This window comes from Gadus chalcogrammus, chromosome 7, assembly GCF_026213295.1.
Source record: "Gadus chalcogrammus isolate NIFS_2021 chromosome 7, NIFS_Gcha_1.0, whole genome shotgun sequence".
NCBI lineage: Eukaryota > Metazoa > Chordata > Actinopteri > Gadiformes > Gadidae > Gadus > Gadus chalcogrammus.
This window is the reverse complement of record NC_079418.1, coordinates 26,522,862-26,543,367: the sequence shown is the minus strand read 5'-3', so window position 1 is coordinate 26,543,367 and position 20,506 is coordinate 26,522,862. Positions and strand designations below refer to the sequence as shown.

Here is a 20,506-nt window from a genome sequence, read left to right as displayed (position 1 = left end):
AAAGAAAAGCAATACTCATCGGTCCATTCAGTTTTAAACTGGCGGTTCTCCTGGTTGACCTTCCTTTTCATGGCAAATGACATGTTTCTTTCATCAATTTTCAATCCGTTGATTTTTGGATAGCGGGAAAGTGACGCACGAAGCACGTTATTACGTCAGCACGCAGTAACGTCAACGGTCAAGTGGATGGTGTGGGCTGAGGGGAAAATATAGCAGACCGCGCAAATAAAAAAAAAAAAAAAAAAAAAAATTTTTTTTTTTTTTTTTTGGAGATGACATGTGACATGTGGGTCTGCGCGGGCCGGACATTTTGCTCTTGCGGGCCGGATCTGGCCCGCGGGCCGCTAATTGGGGTTCACTGGTGTACAGCATCCATCCTCTCATTGCTTGTGTAAAAAAATCCGGTAGAATATTAGATTTGAGGACGAAACGATAGGGTGGGCTCTAGAGTCAATAATGGCGACGCTATTGAAATTGTACCATTGTGGTCGTTTTCAGTTTTGCACTTTGCAGACAGTCCCTAAGCTCGCGGATGAAACCTGACTGCTCGTAGAAGACAATGCAATTCAGTTTTGCACTTTGCAGACGGTCCCTAAGCTCGCGGCTGAAAGCCGACTGCTCGTTGAAGCCAATGCAGTTCACCGTTTGCCAAAGACGGCTCGTTTGGATGAAAACAATATCTGGTTCTCTGGGTTACTACACTCAATTGTGTCGCAACGATGTTTCACTGATGATCTATTGAACCGCAAACTCCGAATCTGCGGAAGTTCCTCCGTTAATATGAAGCTCTCCTCTTCTCTAGTTCTATGCTTTATTTAGACCACATGATGTCCAAGCTAACATCAGTACCACATTGGACCAGATTTTTTTGTGTGCTAACACCACTCCTTAATAGCTTCATCTTCTACACATTGAGTATTCATTACAAAACCCTATACAGTTTTATGTGTTTGAGTCAGACCCTACAAGCATGGCCTCTTTGCTGGTTTACCTGGGTCAATTAGAACCTGTGGGCGTGGCTTATTTATGGTTCCGCCCATTTTCAATAAAGAAATGTTACCTGTATTCGGGAGGTGCTTCATGAACCACCTCCAGAGTGCAAGCTTGTTTAACTTTAGTCTCTCAATAAACCATGTGTTGAAAATGTGCTACTCTCCAAGTCATACCTAGCCTGAAACCACAACACAACAGGATTACAATTATGTTTCATCTCGCTACCTTAATTGGCAACACGTGTCAATTACCTGACACGTGTTTTTCTTCCTCTGTTAACAGTTTTTGAGGTTTAATGCTTTGTAGACTTCCCTTAATATCCTAAACCTCACTTGAAAATCACAGGTGATGTGATGCTGCAATGGTTCAGTCTTCAGCTCACTGTTTGAACAGCTTTCCCTTTTTAATGCTTCTTGTCTGACACTGCAAATTTCCGCAGTGCATCTATTTAGCTGTCAAGCAGAGAGGCCCCATATCCTGGGAAACCTGGATTTGAAAAAAATAAATCCAATCATGGAAAACAGATGGAAAATGTCTAAATCGATCAAATATCCTGGATCAAATATTCGAACTTCATCCTGGAAAACACGACAATAATACATTTCATGTTTTTTCAATAACATGATTTGCCGCCATAATTGTTTTCTTTTGCGTGTGGGGTTCAGTCCCCAATTCAAAGTTGCAGTGGTCTGTCAAAAGTCCTGGGCCTGAATTCAAAGCTTTTTAGGAGATACTTGATGTGATGAGAGGTAAATTAACATTGAAATAAAATCAGTCACTGAATGAAACCACTTCAAATGACTTTTCGTCGCTATCTTTATTTTGACGATAGCATATCCATGCTAATTTCCACTGAAAGCATTAGCTAACATTTTGTTAACTATCAGCATCAACATTTATAATATCATTTATAATATTTAAGCTTTGTGCATACTTTTTTCAGCAAGAGCGCATGGAATGACAAGTCATGAAGAGAATGCCGCAATCAAGGGGAATACAAAATTTGTTTTGTGATACAACAGTGCAAGCTAAAGTAACTCGGGAGTCCTAAGTGGGAGGAATAAACGAAGTGGCTGATACCAATAATAACTGTGCATTTGAAGTTGTAGTACTTTAATGATGACAACACTAGCGCCCCAAGCAAATCAACTGTCATCTATTTATTTGAGACCGTGGGAAGAATGTAGCCTGGCACTTTTTCCTATCCATATTCCCTCTTAAAAAAAGTCTTGAAACAATGCAAAAGGGAGCAAAGAAATGTTAGAGCGCTTAATAGAAGCAAGACTTCAGACTACTGAGCAAATTAAATGCATAAATGCAATAGTGTTGCAGGTTTGTGTAGGGGAAGCACTGGTTTTCCACAGGTTAGAAGTGACTTCTGTACTACCCCGTACATATTATATCTTCAGAAAAAGAATTCCCTGCAAACGTGGATATCATAATGTATGCAATAATTATATTCAGCATTTAGTTCAATTCGACTTGCACTGGTGGCAGTTGCCATTAAACATTGTGTATAAGCCTTTCCAAAAGGCAATTAAAATACAACTTTTCAGATACAGGGTTGGTTACAGATTCACATAATGTAATTTAATGATTATAATTTACAGTATATATATTTTAAAATATTATAATATATAATTGTATTATTCTTGAAATATTATTCTATTCAAAACATTTGTGTTAGTCATATTTTTACATGTGTCTTCAAAAAATTGGTGCAAAATAACGTCTTCGTGCAAGAAAATAGCCTGATGAAATGCTGAACTGTAAACTCGGTTAATTTGGTAAACCGTAAAACCGTAAATCGGGGCTGAAAACGAGCCCCGCCCAGGCCCTGATCGGGCTCGTCCCTATGCCCCTCAGAATATGCCAGCAGATGGAGCCAGAGTACTGTTCATTAGAGTATTCGATAGGTATTTCAGCATTTGTGAAGCACTTGGGAGGACGCAAACCCAAATGGGGAAGCATACTTCATCTATAAACCAAGGCCTACATATTATGTATAATAGGCAGCAATAGTCAAATAATAAATAAAGGAACCAACTCTTTGTAAATTGACATTATTTTGTGAGACTAAGCTGAACTTAATTTCTATTAAGAATCACTTTGGAATGCATGTGGCAACAGATTGTTTAACATAACATGTTCTGAAAATCATAGGACATTTATGTTAAACAGAAGTAGGCGTACCATAAAACAGGATAAATAATATACCAAAATGCGATCCAATATTTGTGTGTTCACAATATTTGTGTGTATTGCTGTATGATCTTACATTTGAGCATTTCCCTTATATTCTTCAAAGCCTACTGTACGTTTTTAACACCTCACCTATGGTGTAAATATAAAACATCAAAGCTTAAGAAGCTACAGGTAGCATATAATGATGCCTTTAGGATCCTCCTTAAGCTCCCAAGATGGTCAAGAGCAAGCACTTTGTTTGTGACTTGTAATGTCCCCACCTTCCATGCTGTGTTGACGAATTTTATGTTCAAATTTATGTGTTGATTTCTAGAGTCACAAAACAAAATAATAATTGAACTCACTGAGACTAAACAGAGTGAAACAAGGTTCTCCTCTGGGTTATGAAAACACTGGAATCGATGCTTGTATGTATTTGAATCTATGTTGACCTTTTATTTGCATCGTCTTTTGTATTGTCATTTATATGGAACCTTGACTCTGCAATAAAGTATTCACTCATTGACTCAGTGCTGCTAAGCACATGTTTTGTTTTTGAATTTCTTTGTTTTCCGAGAGAAGGCTTTTACGACTTTACTGCGTATCTCCTTGGTGTTGATTCCGTAGATAAGTGGGTTCAGGATGGGTGGAAACACCAGGATGGACACACCGACCGACCTAAAGATAAGACCATCATAAGACACTAGTTAACACACCGCTAATCTACACCTTTGCTTGATGCACTGTGTATCAACCCAATGCTCCTACAATATAAGTGTGGTCAAACACAGAGAAGGAATATTCCTACAGGGAAGGACAAAGTGTATGTTTCAGATTACTTTGATAAGCAATAGTGCCTATCAAATTTAATACAGTTAATCGCTCAATTAATTTACACATATAGTCAAATGGGTGTTGCAAATTTAGCTATTCATGTTACCCGGCAATGAAAAGCACTGTGTGTGGTTAGGAAATCTGAGAGTGGAGGGTAAGGAGGCCCTACGACGAGGCTGACCTGCGCAGGAAGGGCGACACACTCAGTCGATGGGACAGCACCGAGAACAGGGTGGTTAACTCAAACACCACAAACACCACCAGGTGAGTGCCACACGTGCGCAGGGCCTTGCTCCGTGCATCTGCCTGCCTGGGAGTGATGGAGAAGAAGTAGGATGATGGGCAGACACAACCATATAAGATCCAAATTGATATGCATGACAACCTAGTTTGACACTCCAAGATAAAACCAAAATTAAAATGTTGCCTTCTGTTGCAAACAGATATTCCACCCAAACGAGACTAATTTGTTCTTATGAAAGTTTCATCAAATAAATTAATCTGGGTTTGATCCACATTGACATTCTAGTAAGGTCGGAAGGTTGGATTTACACACACACGCACACGCGCACACACACACACACACACACACACACACACACACACACGCATAAAGCACATAGGGTGTCTTTGAAGGAGCTATGTAAACACAATTAATTATTGGTATAATCAATATTATTTACTATAATGATCATTATGATTATCATTATTATACCTTTACCTGTTAAGAATGCAGGTGACTAGTATGTGTCCGTACGTGAAGAGCACGGTGAGCATGGAGGTGCCCTGCATCAGTACGGTGAGCAGGAGGCCGTACACGTTGTTGGCCGTGGTGTTCTCACACGCCAGCTTCACCAGGGACGGGTTGTTGCAGTAGAGATCGGCCAGGCGCCAGCTGCACAGCCGGAATCGGGTGAGCATGAGGAAGAGGCTGCCGATCAGCGCCACGTCGGTCAGCCACATGCCGGCGATGATCCAGCGCAGGTTGCTGGCGGTCATCAGGGTGTGGTAGCGCAGCGGTCGGCAGATGGCCAGGTAGCGGTCAAACGCCATGACGGTGAGGATGATCAGGGAGCCTCCACAGTACAGATGGACCTGAAACATGGAACAGAACCAAGAGACTCTAATCACACGTAATAGACTCTTTTAATACAGTCGTCGCTAATTACACCATAACGACATCATCATGGTTCTGGTTTACCTACCCGTGCCCTTGTATATAAAAAGGAGTAGATCCATAATTAGTATTATGAGTGAGAGCTTTGGTAGTCCTACAATGACGCCTCTGCGATAAGGGTCTAGATTTGTTGAGTGCATTTTATTACATTTATTTTTATCACAATGACAAAAAAATATCATTGTGGTAAAAAAACAAACACACAAATCACATATGTTAGGGATTCATTTAAAACCAATATTATTTAAATTGAGCAGGTAACGCAGGATACGTAACTATTAACAATAACAATACAAAAGAAACATGTAGTAAAGGGAACTTCTTGTAAGCAGCCTACCAGCAGGGCCTGAAGGTAACAGGCCAGGTGGGATATGCTGGTGCTCTGGCTCACGATGCTAGCGATAGAAATAAACAGGAAAAGATGAAATCCCGTATGAACACATTTAGATACAACTGAAATTTAATCAAACAAGAAGAGGTTAAAGTAAAGGCAATCTTTTTATTATCAATATGATTACGCCACACGTTTTCAAATATATTACTTCTCAGTAGATTATGGTTTTAATAAAATCGATATGTTTTCGGTGTCATATGCTACAAATGTCAACATTAGACATACAGACATACAAAGCAGTGCTTTTTTAGAATGTTCATGGAGCCTACAATCTTAAACACAGCACACCTTTTAGTACCAACCATATGGTTCTGTATAACAACAAATTCAACCAAAAACAAATCCCCCACCTGTGTATGAGGTGTGGGAAAAGAGCAGTAGCCCCGATCATGTCATTGATGGGTAGGTTGATGAGCAGCAAATACATTGGCTTGTGCAACTGCCTGTCAAGTGCAATAGTCAATAGCACGGTCATGTTGCAGGTGATGATGAGGCAATAGGTTAGGCTGCCAAACAGGGCGGCAAAGTGGGAGAAAAATGGAGAGATGTCCAAAGACTCCATCGAAAGAATCTGCGATATATTCGACATTTTCTCTGAAATTGTGGCTTCAACTGTAGAGGTTATTGAAATTAACAGCAGTTATTGTGCCTTCCCATGATGGAGCACAGAATATCATTTACGGAGAAAAACAAAAACGATGAACAGGTCCTTATAAACATCAACAACACTTTTATATTTTGAGATACAACCTTAAAAAAAATCAGGTACTTTTTGATGTTAACAAGCCATCACATTGAAAAATGTTCTTTGTCTTTCATCGCTGAAGAGTTGGGCAGTCTTAATTAGCTGCAATAATGTTGTGTTTCTTGTTGTCCAAGAGTCACACCTTCTTCCTTGCATCTAAATCCGTGTCCAGGACTGTCAGTGCCCCACCTACCACAGAGCCACTCCCTTGCTCTGCTCTGATCAGGCCTGTCATGCTATATATACTTAAGGCCTGTGATGGTATACGGTGCAAAGCTTCTCCCTCAAGCCCTCACCAGTGAGAACCTCCCAAGGACCTCTAAACATCCATAGTTTCACAACATCAAGACAACATCAAAACGATCTGTTTTGGCATGGTTACATTCGATTTTACATCCATTACACAAGAAGCCTGTAACATAATCTGATTTCTGCAGCACTAAGAGCATTGCAGTGCCCAGGGATCAACTCCAGGTCTGTCAGTGCCTTGCTCAAGGGCTGCAGCAGGAACCTGGAGCACCCGAAGGGAGTTCCAGTTCCGAAACATCAGCTTAAATCAATCCCGTTTTGTTTGCATTAAACATTGATCAATACCCATTGTAATACACCAGACACATTTTCCTGGAAAGGAGGAGATGATCATTCAAGGCTTTTGCGACCTAGATCTCTGGATTTGAATCACCTGAAAAAAGGGCAGTCAAAGCTCACAAAATTATGCTTGGACCAAGGGTAGAGACTGCTGTCATCCATTATACATTACATTACATTTTTACACCTGGATACTCTTAACCAAGTTTTAACAACTTATGTTGGTAACACTTTATAATAAGGTGCCATAATAAATAGCAAACTAGTCATTACCTAACCCTTTGTTCATATTTGTTAATTGTTACTAAAGTATCTATTTGGCGCAAGTTAATACATTTTTTTCCACTGACCAGAGTGTCACTGGTTAGGGTTAGGGTCGTGTGTTAGGGCCATGTTTTATGGTTAGGGTTAGCGCCGTGTGTTAGGGTTAGGGTCGTGTGTTTGGGTTGGGTTAGGGTTATGCAAACAACTAATATTTAATTAATGATGAAAATATTAACTTAAAGGCCCACTATGCAACTTCGGGCATTTCTTCGCTGTTTTCTTGGTTTGGCACGCACATTTCTCTACACAGCGCCCCCTACAGCTTCGCAGTAGATATTTTACAACACTGTCGTAACAGCTCGTTGACGACCCTTCCCCATGCACTTCTACGCGAGCCATGTGCATTTGTTTTAAAAGTCGGCGAATACGTGGAGCCATGTCCGAAGTAGAAGTTCATAAAGTGTAGGCAAGGTTTTACATTTTTAAAATGGTGTATTTGTATTGCAATAAACATAAATCCATCCTTTTGTATGTTTGACGGGGAGAATTTATATCCTAGATTATAATTGTTTTATCTTAGGTTGAACAGAACAATCAGTGTAAGAGTGTTGGCCAACATAATAATCTAAATAAACAAGAACCTGGATTCGGGGATTCAGTTTGTATCTGGGGGACGAGACAGACGAACAGCCAAACACCCATGGAAACAAAGGTGTTTATATGGTTGCAAGCTAGAAACATACAGGGCTCACAACAAAACGGTCGAGAAAATTTTTTTTTACAGGGCTCACAACAAAATGGTTGAGCAAACACATTTGTACAGAGACTATCAACATCAAGAATACTACGAAGACAAAGTTCACCCAAGGGTACTTTCAATTTCGAAAGCAACACGGCCAAGTCGGTGTCTGATTTGCAGTCTTCTTTTTCTTTCAGTTCACGCTATTCCTGAAAAGCTTGCCCAACGTTTACTCGTGTCTGGCCTCTCTGTCGGTCAGTCTCCCTTTTCGCTTCTGTTCCTCCGACATTGGGTTTCTCTGTCTCTTTTTAGTCGGCTGATCTATGATGAATGTAACAATCCCTTATACCGCGTTTCCACTGCAGGGTGCGGAACGGATCGGATCGCAAAGGTGCGGTAGGGAGGGGGCGGTATAGCCCAGGGCCCCGTTTCCCGAAAGCGTCGTTAAGTGGATCGTGAAGTGCGTCGAAAGGGCATCGTAGAGTTTTCACCGCGTTTCCCGAAAGCATCGTGGGGAACGAACGTCTTGAAAACGCTCGTAGCTAACGAGTACTCCAGGGGTGCTCGTAGGTACTCGTAGGACGCTAAGAGTCTCGTCAGCTATAGCCTCAGTGGCGACACCATCGGACATTCCGTCTATTGGATGCGTTTTATTAAAACGCATTGCGCCTTTATGTTCTTAGTTTGGTAATTAATAAAGATTATTAATTAATTTATTAATAAAGATGTTAAAATGGCCAAAATAAAACGGGACAGTCCAGAAAATGTTTGCGCAGGCAGGGCACTCAAAATGTGTGAGAGAAAGTGGGGGGATTTGTGCAGACTGACATAGGCTACTCATCAAACGTAGCATAAAATAATGTAAAAAAATAAATAAATTAAAACAATTAAAAAAAATAAAAAATAAAGAAATAAAATAAATTATAAAAAACAAGCAAAGGAGCAGGCAAAAGGCTGGGATATGGTGGGGATTGGTCACGTTGACGGGAATGTTTAGTGACATGTGGGAGGGTGGAGGGGGTTAAAAAAAAGTCTCAATCACTCTTCGACGCGCATGAAAACCAGCCGCGTAGTTATGAGGGAGGCCGTCCTCACACCGATCTTCCTCGTCGTCATCGTCCTCAGCGTCCTCCGGTTCAAGCAATGCCACCCCAGCCTTAGCTGCAATGTTGTGCAACATAGCCGTCACACATATCACGGCGCATGACTTGGCCGGCGAAAACTGGAGCCCTCCGCCTGACCTGTGAAGGCATCTAAAGCGCAACTTCCACCTCCCGATCGTGCGCTCAACGATGCACCGGGCCAGACGGTGGGCTTCGTTGTATTCCTCATCAATACATACCTTACCCTATTTCCGGAGGGGCTTTTATAGCCAATCAAATTATCAATCAAGGAAACCCTTATGCGGAATCAGATTAAGTCGGCTCTTTTTGCTGCGCAAAGCATGTTTCAGAAATCAGCCCATTAAGATAAATGTAGGCTAGTTGTCACACAAGCTATTTTTAATTTTTGGTCATATGGAATTATTTCAGGGGGGGAAATGCCGTGAAACGCACAGTGCATTCAGGATTAGGACTGATATATGTCGGTTTAAGCCTAATCAATTGTGTTTTAATGTCTTTAGCATTCATATAATTGCACTCTATTTTTTTCGTAGGCTACTCTGCTGTTGTCCTTGATGGGTATTTATATTTTAACCCTTTTTAACACAATTTTCCTGCGACATTCCTGCGTCTCCCCCTCCTACGGAGCCCATTTCAGCACCGTGTCAGTAGACAGTTACAATCCTACGACGTCGTGAGTGCAGCGAATGCGCGTTCACGTTAAGAGAAGTTTCGGGAAACGCTCCAAAGAAATTATCGATGGATCGCAAGATCAATCGGGAGAATGATCGTACGAGCGAAGATCCATCGTTATCGGGAAACGGGGCCCAGCTCAGTTCCGAGGTCGCATTTCCACTGCCGACAGTACCCTTTGTGGTAGGCCGGATGTCGATCGCTGCGGCAGCTACATAAACATCGTAAACAACTTCTTCCTCCCCAAGAATGCAGACGAACGTCTCCACCTCCTTGTTCGCCCAAGCAAGCGTTTTACGCGACATGTTAATTGTAAAGAATAATACCTCGAGGCTACTGTTTGTTTGTTTTTATCCCCGCGTCACCCGGAAGTGATGATTCTGTCGACCAATCAACCGAGGGGGTGTGTAGCTAGAATTTCCCGGGACCCTTTCAGGCGTCTCGTCTCGTTGTCGGTACCCCAACGGAGGTGTCCCGAGAACCAGGCCGGAACGGGTACGGCAAAGTCCGGGTCACACCCACTTTTGGCGGTGGAAACACGACCCGATCCGCACCTTTGCGATCCGATCCGTTCCGCACCCTGCAGTGGAAACGCGCCATTAATTACTTGTGTTTATATCGAGCCGGTTCCTTGTTTGGGGGTCTGTGCCGTAAAGCAATTCGTTACTTCGCGAGACCCGAGACTCCCGCGAGAGTGGGCGGCGGGTCGCCGGCAGAAACATATTCCTTTTCTCCGCCAAGATGCGCAAGAGAGAGTCGAAACAACAAACAATCTAACAAAAATGTACAATAGAACCATCGCAATGACTCTATATTATAGTTATATTAAGGTAAAAGCGGCAAGGATGAGAGTTATATTAAGGTTAATCAAGCCAAAAAAGTTGCATAGTACCCCTTTCACTCGTGTCTGATCTCTTTTCTGGTCCATTCTTCTTTTGTTCCACCGACAGTCGCCTCTTGGGTCCCTTATCAGTCGATTGATCCATGATGAATGCAACAATTGCCTCGCAACTGGCTGTTTATATCCAGCCGGTGCCAAGTTTGGGTGTGTGTCTGTGCCGTAAAGCATTTTCGAAACTACAATCTGACTACATTTTCGAGGCGCGATTGGATACTTCCGCTGCGTCACATCCGGATTGTGTCGGTCCGAACAGAGCAAGTTGCATATGCGCTTTTTCCTTGGAGAGGTGACATGGGGCAATGACACACCCACCAAACGACCCAGAAATGGAATGCAGAACCATCAGAATATCTCTCAACCATCATAATTAATGTAATTTTGGCTAAAAAAGTTGCATAGTAGGCCTTTAAATAGATATTTTAGTAACAATTAACCAGTCAATAGGGGGCGCTAGGGCGCCGCCCCTACGTGAAATATTCACTTGAATATATCTGCCAACTATAAATAAACTATTATCATTACGAAATAAATCAACAAAAATACATAGCGTTTAACCTCATTCAATTGTGTGATATACTAGTACAACCGAAATAGCCTATACTGTCTCCAGTTTAAATACACTGCCAGCAACCATTTAAATGCGTCTGAACGTCAATCATTTGGGCTAGGCTATTTATTGGTCATTCGAAATAAAGCCCTCCTCCAAGTCAGGGGCGCCGGCCACATTGAAGTCGCTAACTTTTTGCTGTCTATCAAGCAGAGACAGCTTTTCATTGGCGCAAGAAAATTCGCCCTCGGGTCGCACCACTGTGCGCCCCAGGCCAATGGTATCGCTTTTCTTTTTTGTTATCGCCACATGATTGGACAATTCAGCGAATCAATCAAATAGGCTACCTCCCTCAGCAGCATTCCCACACCACAACTACATGCAGAGAAGAGATAGATCGCTATCTAAGTAGCCGAGAGTTGTAAGCACTTTCCACCCTCTTCAGTGGAGGAATTTGACTCCCCAAGCAATGTTATACTAAAAAGGAGCAAGTAAGTTACATATTAATTTAGTCTTTCGGCCTGTAGCATATAAACAAAATGAAGCAACTGTCGCATATTTCCAACTGCATTTGAAGTAGACATTGAGACTCACAAAAAAGGGACGCTATAGGACAGTGATCATGATTTGTCAAAAATATCAGAATAACAACAATGGGTCAAATAGCAATGGCTGCTGGAATGGCAATGAAGTAGGTCTGTATATGCAGTGTAAGCTTGTCCAGGCCCCTGCAAGTCAGGATGTAGGCTATGAATCGGAATGAAAAGTAGGTAAATAGGTAGTGGCCATCCCCCAAATGCACCAGAATACAGGTAATCAAATCTATTAATTAAAAAAAATATTATGGGGGGGGGTGAACCTTGGACCCCCTGTCTATTACTGTGCCCCGCCAACATTTTTGATCACCAGCCGTCACTGCAATTAACAAATATTAACAAAGGGTTAGGTAATGACTAGTTTGCTATTTATTATGGCACCCGACCTTATTATAAAGTGTTACCCTTATTTTTAATCCATTTTTGACAAGCCCACTCCACGGATGAGACTCATTTGTAAACCAAGCAGGAGTGTTTCTGAATTATTAGAGGTCACCAATTTCTCAAAACTCAACATAGACGTAAGCTACAAATTTGTATGTATTTCTTTTTGTATGTTTTCTCTTCTTCCGTGGTTTACTTTCAGCATATTTTATAGGCACAATGGCTAAAAGGCACTACATTTTGTTGGGCTATTGTTATTGGAAAGTACAATGTACTCTGGTGCTGAAGGCTTATGCTGGTGAATGCACGTTTATTGAGGAAACAAGACAACCATAGACCTTTGTTGAACCTTTTAATGGCTAAAGAAAAGTTGACAAACTAAGGAGAGTATATGATGACGTTTTTGGTTGACAGAACAAAGAATCTAAACATCTTATAAATAATTGTCTGTCTTAATTAATACACCTGTGTCTGCAAACTCTTGATGAAACTGTTTTGCTACTTGTTTAAACCTCAGGATACCAATGAACAAATTTGTATTCCTCCATGTTGCCACTGTTTGGTCACAGCAACAATTAGTGTCCCCTAACGTAAATGAATGACCCGTCAGGAGTGCTCATTTGCCCCTTTAAGAAGGCACTCACTAGAGGAAATGAACATCATTAATGATGTCCTCTTGGGGCTGGTTAAAACAACATCGTTATTAGCTGTTCCTCATGTTAATTAATCTCCAGGGGAAAGAATCTGCCATTTGCTAAATGTTTATCAAAGTGAGATGACAACAAAGTAAGGACACTGTCTATATGGAAAGTTGCAGAATGTTTTTTTATGTTTCAGAAATGTATGCATGTTATGTAAAACAGTCAAAATGAAAACAAGGACTAAAGAAACATGAATAATTCAGGACAATCCGGTGTCATCTCGGTGATATATGTTGATGGCCAACACATCGTATGTCGACAAAAACATACACACACAGCCTGGTGAATCAGATGATCAAACAAGTAGTCGATAAATGATTCATATTACATAAATATCAAATTCAATTTACACACATGGGTCCAGGTAGAGGCAGACTGAGATGGACCATGGGAATAGGGAGGGAGAGAGAGAGGGACAAGGCTGTTGCTCCATAGAGACTGACCTGATCTCTTTGCTTTGGCCTCTGGAGCCAAACATCTCCACTAATTATATTGAGCGATTACATTGCAATATACAATGATAAATAGTTTTTGCCAGAAGAAAGAGAAACAACTATATCGATACATTAAGGATGTTCATAGAACAAGTGCCATGCACGTACAATTGCTAGACTAACCCAAATCCCACAATATAAAGATAGCTGATCGATGCTAAGTACTCATTAACATCCTCAGTGTTGTATCCTGGGTTCAATACCATTGCCCAGGCGACCAAGCTGGGATGATGTCCAGAAGGGCTGGGCGATTTGGCCTAAAAATAAAATCTCATTTTTTTCTAACTAATGGACAATTTACGATTTAAACCTCGATTTTTTTTTCTGTTTTTCTCTAAACAAATTAAAAAGACCAAGGCAAAATTTAAATACATATTTTCTTTATTAACACAATAAAAGTAAATGAGATTACCAAGTAATCTAGGCCTATGTGAATCAATCAGTTGTTCGAGGATAAAAAATAAAATCAGCACCACTTGGCTGTCATTATTGTGCAAAGATTTTTTTATATCAAACTGAGAAAAAAAGATCTTGTAGGCCATCCCTGAAAAACTTGCCGAAATAGTTTGAAACGTTTGAAACAGCATTTTTCTGTTTTTTAAATCAAAACGGGAATACTGAATAATCCAGTTGCTTGTTTTGTTTGTGTGATATTTAGATAAAACCACAATAAATGCCGGGAAAAGGGCACGTGGTTTTAAAAAAATACATATAAAGACGTTTCCAACTTTCCATTGAGTCTCGCATTCTACAATGGCCAGCTTTATTGTTTTCCGTGGGAGCCGGCGACTTAGTCTGCGAGTGGACGATATGACCGTGGAGAAGATCGCCATGATATTCCAGGTGGCTGTTTACTAAGAAACCTAGCTGGTCATAAAACATTAAAATACATCTAAATGACAAGTAGCCTACATATTGTACAATAGGCTACATAGAAGAAGAAATAAACTAGATTTCTTCTTCGAAGGTTGTGCTCCACACAAAACCTCCTCACCGTCATAACGGAGCACTTCTGTGCACCAGATTGCTTTAGAGCGGTACTGATCTCGTCGTGTGTCTTTCCATTGTGAAATAGTTCACGAATAAAATCCCCATATGGTTCAAGTGCGGCCATAACTAAGGCTAAATATAATTTGACTATTGCTGGTTTAGGTCGTAGGCTCTTTTTTCTTCGCTCGCTGCGTTCTGCCTTCTGGTGTAGCCTACAAATGTATCTATTTTTGTTTTTCTGTTTCGGGTTTAAAAAACCAACAAACAAAACAAAAACACAAATGAAATGCCGTTTATTTGTTTATCCCTTTTGCCCTTTTTCCGTTTCAAAACCAAATCAGAAAAACGAACGACTCTGTTATTTGGTTTTTCTGATTTTGTTTTAAATCGGAATATTGAAAGTACGAACCATACACGGATTTAGAACTGTTTTTAAATCGCGATTTTTCGGTTCTGCCATTTCACAAACCGTAGCAAAGTAAAAATGCAAATTAATTGTTTAAACCGAAAAAATCGCCCAGCCCTAATGTCCAGGCACCTCACCCACGACTCTCCACTCCTGATTCACAGCTACCTCGAGGTAACTTCAGCTGCCTTATGGCATGTTTCCACCGGCAGGTCAGTAGGCCCAGTACGATAAGGTCCGGTAGTGTAGGTGCAGTTAAGCGCAGCTCAGTTACGACTTGCGTTTCCACCGCCGACAGTACCCTTATGGTAGGGGCGGGGTTTAAGCCAGATGGCGATAGCCGCGGCAGCTACGTAAGCATCGTGACCTCAAAGCAAGTACGATAAGTACGGCTAATCACGGCTAAGTACGGACCACGACCACTTTTGGCGGTGTAAACGCGAACCGTCCCGCACCTATTCATACCAAACCGAACCACACCCGCAGTGGTAATGCGCCATAAGTGACAATTTCTGTGGCCCTTTGCTTGCTTGGTCCTGTGCAAACCCTCTGCACCCTACTTGGATGGACTCACACAATGCTCGCCCTCCGTTGGGCTGGCACTGCTCCACCGGCTCAGCAGACTTTCCTCTCATTCTCTCATTGGCGTCCTCGATCAGAGCAGCGCCAGGTCCGGTCTCAGTGTTGTTCACATTTTGTCGGCCGCACATTTTCTCGGAACTTGAAGAGCTTCTCCAGCTCTCAGTCTTGCACTTTGAGAGAAGACTGGAGGAGGAGGTCCTTGGGAGTTGCCGTTGGCTTCTGACCAGCTCTGATATAAGCGATGATTTTCTTTGCTGGGTTAATGTTCTTACAGTGGTTTCACTGCACATGGGGTCGGCCATGACCTTGAGGATTTGATCAGAATGTACTGCAGGATTCCTCTCCTCTGGAACAGAGATCATTCCCCCTGATGTGCAAGTTGGTCAAGCCCCTACCTATCGCCGAATGAGGTAACACAATGGTGAAAGCCATTGCGTATGGAAAGCCATAAAGCGTCTTAGAGTACCATATTAAGCCCTATATAAATTTCATTTATTATTATTATTATTATTATTGCATTATCAGTTCCATGAATGTTACAACTGGGGGTCTGTGGCGACAACATTGGGATCTATTGGAACAATTCCTCCTTATCGCCAAAGGTGAACAATGTGGAAATCTTTGAGATTGCCACTTTGAGATGGCAGTCAGGTGTAGGTAATAGGCAAGCCAATCAATTAACAGGTTCAGACCATTCAATTCCATTGAATACACTCCCATGAATAATGAATTTTGAAGAATTATTATTCACATGTTTATTTATAATTATATATCTAATAAGAAATATTGCATTATTTTCCTGATTCATATATTTGGTTCCTATATTTTTCATGTTATTTTTGACTCCATAATGCCATATTCATATATTTATAATCAAAAAGGAAATTGAATACAGCCCAATGCTCAATGATGATGTTTACATTTAAACTAGGCGGTTGCCATAGGGACAAATGGTTGCATCATTTGATTTTCATCAAACGCCTTCCATATAAATATTCATAAGGTCCTTATGTTGCAGATGCCATGTTAATATGGAGGACTGAAAAACAGAAGATGTATACAGTTTCTGCTCAGTCTCTTTGAAAGATATGGAATATTTTGGTTTTATTTAAAATAAATCAAATAGATTTGGATAAAACTTGACATATTGCATCGTACATAAACTAAATAGTTATTTACATTCACAGGAAATAGTTTTTTTGAATAATAATATCTATTTATTGTTATAACCTTTTAATGTTTTTTGGCAGTGATGTCTTTGGTTTCAGCGATGGACAACTACACATTCAACAGCTTGAACCTGCAGATTGAAGGGTTAAAGGTCACCGTACATTCTGTGTACCCTGTTTTTTTCTTTTTGCTTATATCCTATATTTTTATCATGTTTACTAATGTGGGTATTGTAGTGCTAGTCTGCATTGAAAGGAGCCTTCACCAGCCTATGTATCTGCTTTTCTGTAATCTACCAATCAATGACATTATAGGAAACTCCATCATGCTGCCAAGGCTTCTTAGAGACATTCTGGTGCCTCCTTCTGAACGCATAATCAGCTACTATGAGTGTGTGGTCCAAGCATTCTTCTCACATATGTTCGGCACTGCCTCTTACGCCATTCTAATGATCATGGCCTTTGACAGATACGTGGCTATCTGTAACCCTTTGCGCTATGCTACTATTATGAACAATAGAATGGTAATCAAGCTGACTGTCTCTGCCTGGGGTGTGTCCTTCTTGTTGGTGGCTGTTTTGCTAGGGCTGACCATTAGATTGAACAGATGCAGAGCCGTCATCACAAATCCGTACTGTGACAATGCCTCACTGTTTAAACTTTCTTGTGAGAGTGTTTTCATTAACAATGTATATGGACTGTCATTTACTGTGCTTCTCTTCACATCTTCTATGGGCAGTACAATGCTTACCTACGCAAAGATCACAGCTGTCTGTCTGACCAATAAGAACAAGGCTTTGAACAGTAAAGCTCTTAAGACTTGCAGCACCCATCTCTCTGTCTACCTTATCTTGCTTCTATGTGGAATGTTGACCATTCTGATGCATCGCTTCCCTCAGCACTCGGATTACAGGAAGCTGTCCTCCATTATGTTCCACATACTTCCCAGTGGCCTCAACCCCATCATATATGGTGTACAGTCCAAAGAGATACGAAAGCTGTTGTCCAATCTTTTTCTACCATTGATTAAGGGTGGAAGCAATACATTTGTTATCACAACGCAATAGAATGCTGGGAGGTCAATATTTGAAAATACAATATTCTAGAAAAAACTGAACTACCAAATTAAGCAAGTGGCTTGATAATAAACAGCTTCATATTGTTGCCTTAATGCTGTGGGGATAATTGTCGCTGCTTGGATGACCACTCCAGGGTTTTGCTTTAAAGATTTGCTGTATGGTCCAAAGAAGACTTTCTTGCTATTCTTGAGAATACAGCGCCCGACCTAGATAAACACACATGTGTCCAGCCGTGTCTCAAGTGAGTCCACCTCGAACTCAAACGTCACTTAAATTGTGTGATATTTTACATTATATAATTTAGTTAAATGTAAAATACATTTTAAATTATTCAATGTGTGTTAAAATATTTGTTTGTTTAAGTTATTGAATTTACATGTAAATTGTGATAGATTTGAGTAGCTCACAAAAAATAATCATCTTTATTTAATATGGGCAATAATCCAGTCAGGTACATGTGGGAATTGTGTTTGTATTGAATTTACATCTTCTTTCTCTATATGTGAAACATAATGAACACATTTTTAATGGTAACTGTGAGTTAATGGATATCCAAGATTAACCTTTTATGCTTTGAATCAAAACATTTTCCTGCAGTGCCAATAAATTAATTTGTACCATTTTCCATTATAAATGTGCTGTTATTATTGCTGTTCACAATGATCTAGGGCTGCAACTAACGATTATTTGAATAATAGATTAATCGTTGATTATTTTTTCAATTAATCGGATAAAAAAAAGAAACATTTGTAATTGCCTCATCTTTATTAAAAAACTGAACATTACTTCAAATCACAGCGCAGACTGAAGTGTAAAAACACCCCTTATATTGCTGGGAAAACAAAACAAAAAAAACTTTTTTTTGTGTTGCATTAATCACATCAATCATATTACTAAGCCAATCTTAACACATCACATTTGACACTGTTTGCGACTTTTTTTTAGGCTGACTAGCTCTATATCCTGCAGATTTTAACATGGATTTAAAAAATGGATTACTTTTTCTTTTTTTTTCGTCCTTTGATGGAACGGGTTGCTGTGATGAGGAATATGTCCACAAAGCACGGTTCTAGTTGCTTACGTTACTACTAATTTAAATTGATAACAACTCAGGTGAGGATTTATCGCAACGGCTTTTACAACAAACCATAGCCCACTAATTGCCATAACAACGTTACGTGTGACCGATGTAAATGTTTTGTTTTTGCTGTGAACTGGGTTCCATTGGCTAGGACATTGACACATAAGGTGTGCCAGACAGAACAGCGCCTCCCAGAGTGCTTATAAAAGTCTTATAATCTCACAATAATCACGTTTATTATGTTATTATTAACTAGATAGTATTATTAACACCAATTCATGTTAATAAGCATATAATAGGGGTCTTATTACCTATTATTGTACTTCATTTAAGAATGTTTGATTCTGATTGGCTGGGAGGAGGGCATTAACCAGGCAGGTTGCCCGCTGACGCTGACTTGTCGATTCTACTTGATGCTGACCAGCGGTGTAGTCTATTTTATTGTAGTGGGTATACTGTGATGATTCCCTCCCAGCCTCGTTCAAACCCGTCCCACCGGTACGTGTATGTGTGTGGCGCTTATGGGGTGTCGCACCACACTCACCAACGCAGGGGTCTACAACCCGCTGATTTAAGAGTATAACGATTATCAACAATCATGGAAAGCTGAGTAGGTTTATCAGTTTTAATAACAGTATGAACAAATAGAACACAACAATGACAAGTTGTCCTTTGTAAATCAATAGTAGCAATAGCACATGCTAAACAAGGACAAAATCTACTCAAAATAATTTAATGAACTGTTTACATCCATGGCTAACCAGTGCATGAGAAGGAGATGACAGGAGACTAATGTCACTTTCAATTGCTCTAATTTGAGCTCTTACTGTTGTTATCTAACATACCATACTGTAATTGAATTGTGTAAAAGTGTGAAATTACTGCACCTTAAAAATGACTATGAATTAGCTATACTCTCATTTGCATAGTGATTAACATTATGAATATCAATTGTGTATACCAACTGTATGTTGGCTGACATTTATCTAACTTTTTTTCCCTCCTCTCTAACCAAGGATGCCTGTTTTTAAATTCCCTAGCCTGACACCCAGTATGAAAGGCTGGACAGTGGTTCTCATCTAAAAGTAACAAGGAGATATAAAGTGGGATTAAAGCAATGTCTTCTGTTGACTACATGTTATGTGGTTTACACATTAATATGGGAGGACTGGACACACACACGCGCACGCACGCACACACACACACGCGAGAAGGAGGGGCTCGGCCCGCCAACTAACGTGCAGAGATGCAGGGGCAGCTTCGCGCTTCGTCAGACCGGGCAGAGCGCGAGCGCGCAGGGGGAATTTTATGAATGGTGAATGTAGGAGATAACTTCCCCTGCTTAAAGTATTTTATTGCAGTTATACCCAACTAGGGCTGGGCGATATGGCTATCACAATATAAGTGTTTCATATTGGTCGATATCGATAATTATCGATAATTTGTATGACCTATTTAAAATAAGGACCAGGAGAAAAATATACATTTTTTTATTTTTTTATCTTAAAGGGGACCTATTATGCTTTTTCGACTTTTATGACCTATAAACGCTGACCGCTGGCTGCTGACTGAGCACAGCGTCATGAAATAGTAGATCAATATGCCGCTTGTATTTCAGCCTTCAAAACGAGAGCTGGTAAATGTGAAAAATGCATTCAATTGTAATCGGAAAACGTGGTTATATGCTAGACCCTAGATTATCTGTGGTATAAAGGCTGGGCCGAATTTCAAATTATAAATATGTACACTTTATGTTGAAAATATAGACCGTCGCGATTCCCATTGAAATGAATGGTGTGGTGATTAGTCTTCAAAACGAGAGCTGGTAAAGTGTGAAAAATTAATTAAACTGTAATCAGACA

General features: G+C 40.5%; 2 protein-coding genes across 2 annotated transcripts; one reads left to right on the top strand and one right to left on the bottom strand.

Annotated features, from left to right (window-relative positions):
* Window positions 1–3,713: 3,713 nt before the first annotated feature.
* LOC130386081 (olfactory receptor 52D1-like) lies at window positions 3,714–6,171 on the bottom strand. Its single transcript, XM_056594862.1, has 5 exons — window positions 5,933–6,171; window positions 5,526–5,583; window positions 4,733–5,106; window positions 4,193–4,321; window positions 3,714–3,855 (listed from the first exon to the last, which is right to left on the bottom strand). The coding sequence occupies exons 1-5, from the start codon at window positions 6,169–6,171 to the stop codon at window positions 3,714–3,716; spliced, it is 942 nt and encodes a 313-aa protein (XP_056450837.1).
* A 5,443-nt stretch (window positions 6,172–11,614) lies between these two features.
* LOC130386080 (olfactory receptor 52N5-like) lies at window positions 11,615–17,551 on the top strand. Its single transcript, XM_056594861.1, has 2 exons — window positions 11,615–11,653; window positions 16,566–17,551. Coding segments are annotated over exons 1-2 (987 nt in total). The 5' UTR covers window positions 11,615–11,652.
* The last annotated feature ends 2,955 nt before the right edge of the window (window positions 17,552–20,506 follow it).

Bases quoted from the DNA above. Each gene is read 5' to 3' on its own strand.
- LOC130386081 (XM_056594862.1), bottom strand. From the start codon at position 6,171: ATGTCGAATATATCGCAGATTCTTTCGATGGAGTCTTTGGACATCTCT. The intron at 4,322-4,732 runs GTAAAGGTATAA...CATCACTCCCAG, and splicing joins GTCACCTGCATTCTTAACAG to GCAGGCAGATGCACGGAGCA. The intron at 3,856-4,192 runs GTCAGCCTCGTC...TCTTATCTTTAG, and splicing joins GTGTCGCCCTTCCTGCGCAG to GTCGGTCGGTGTGTCCATCC.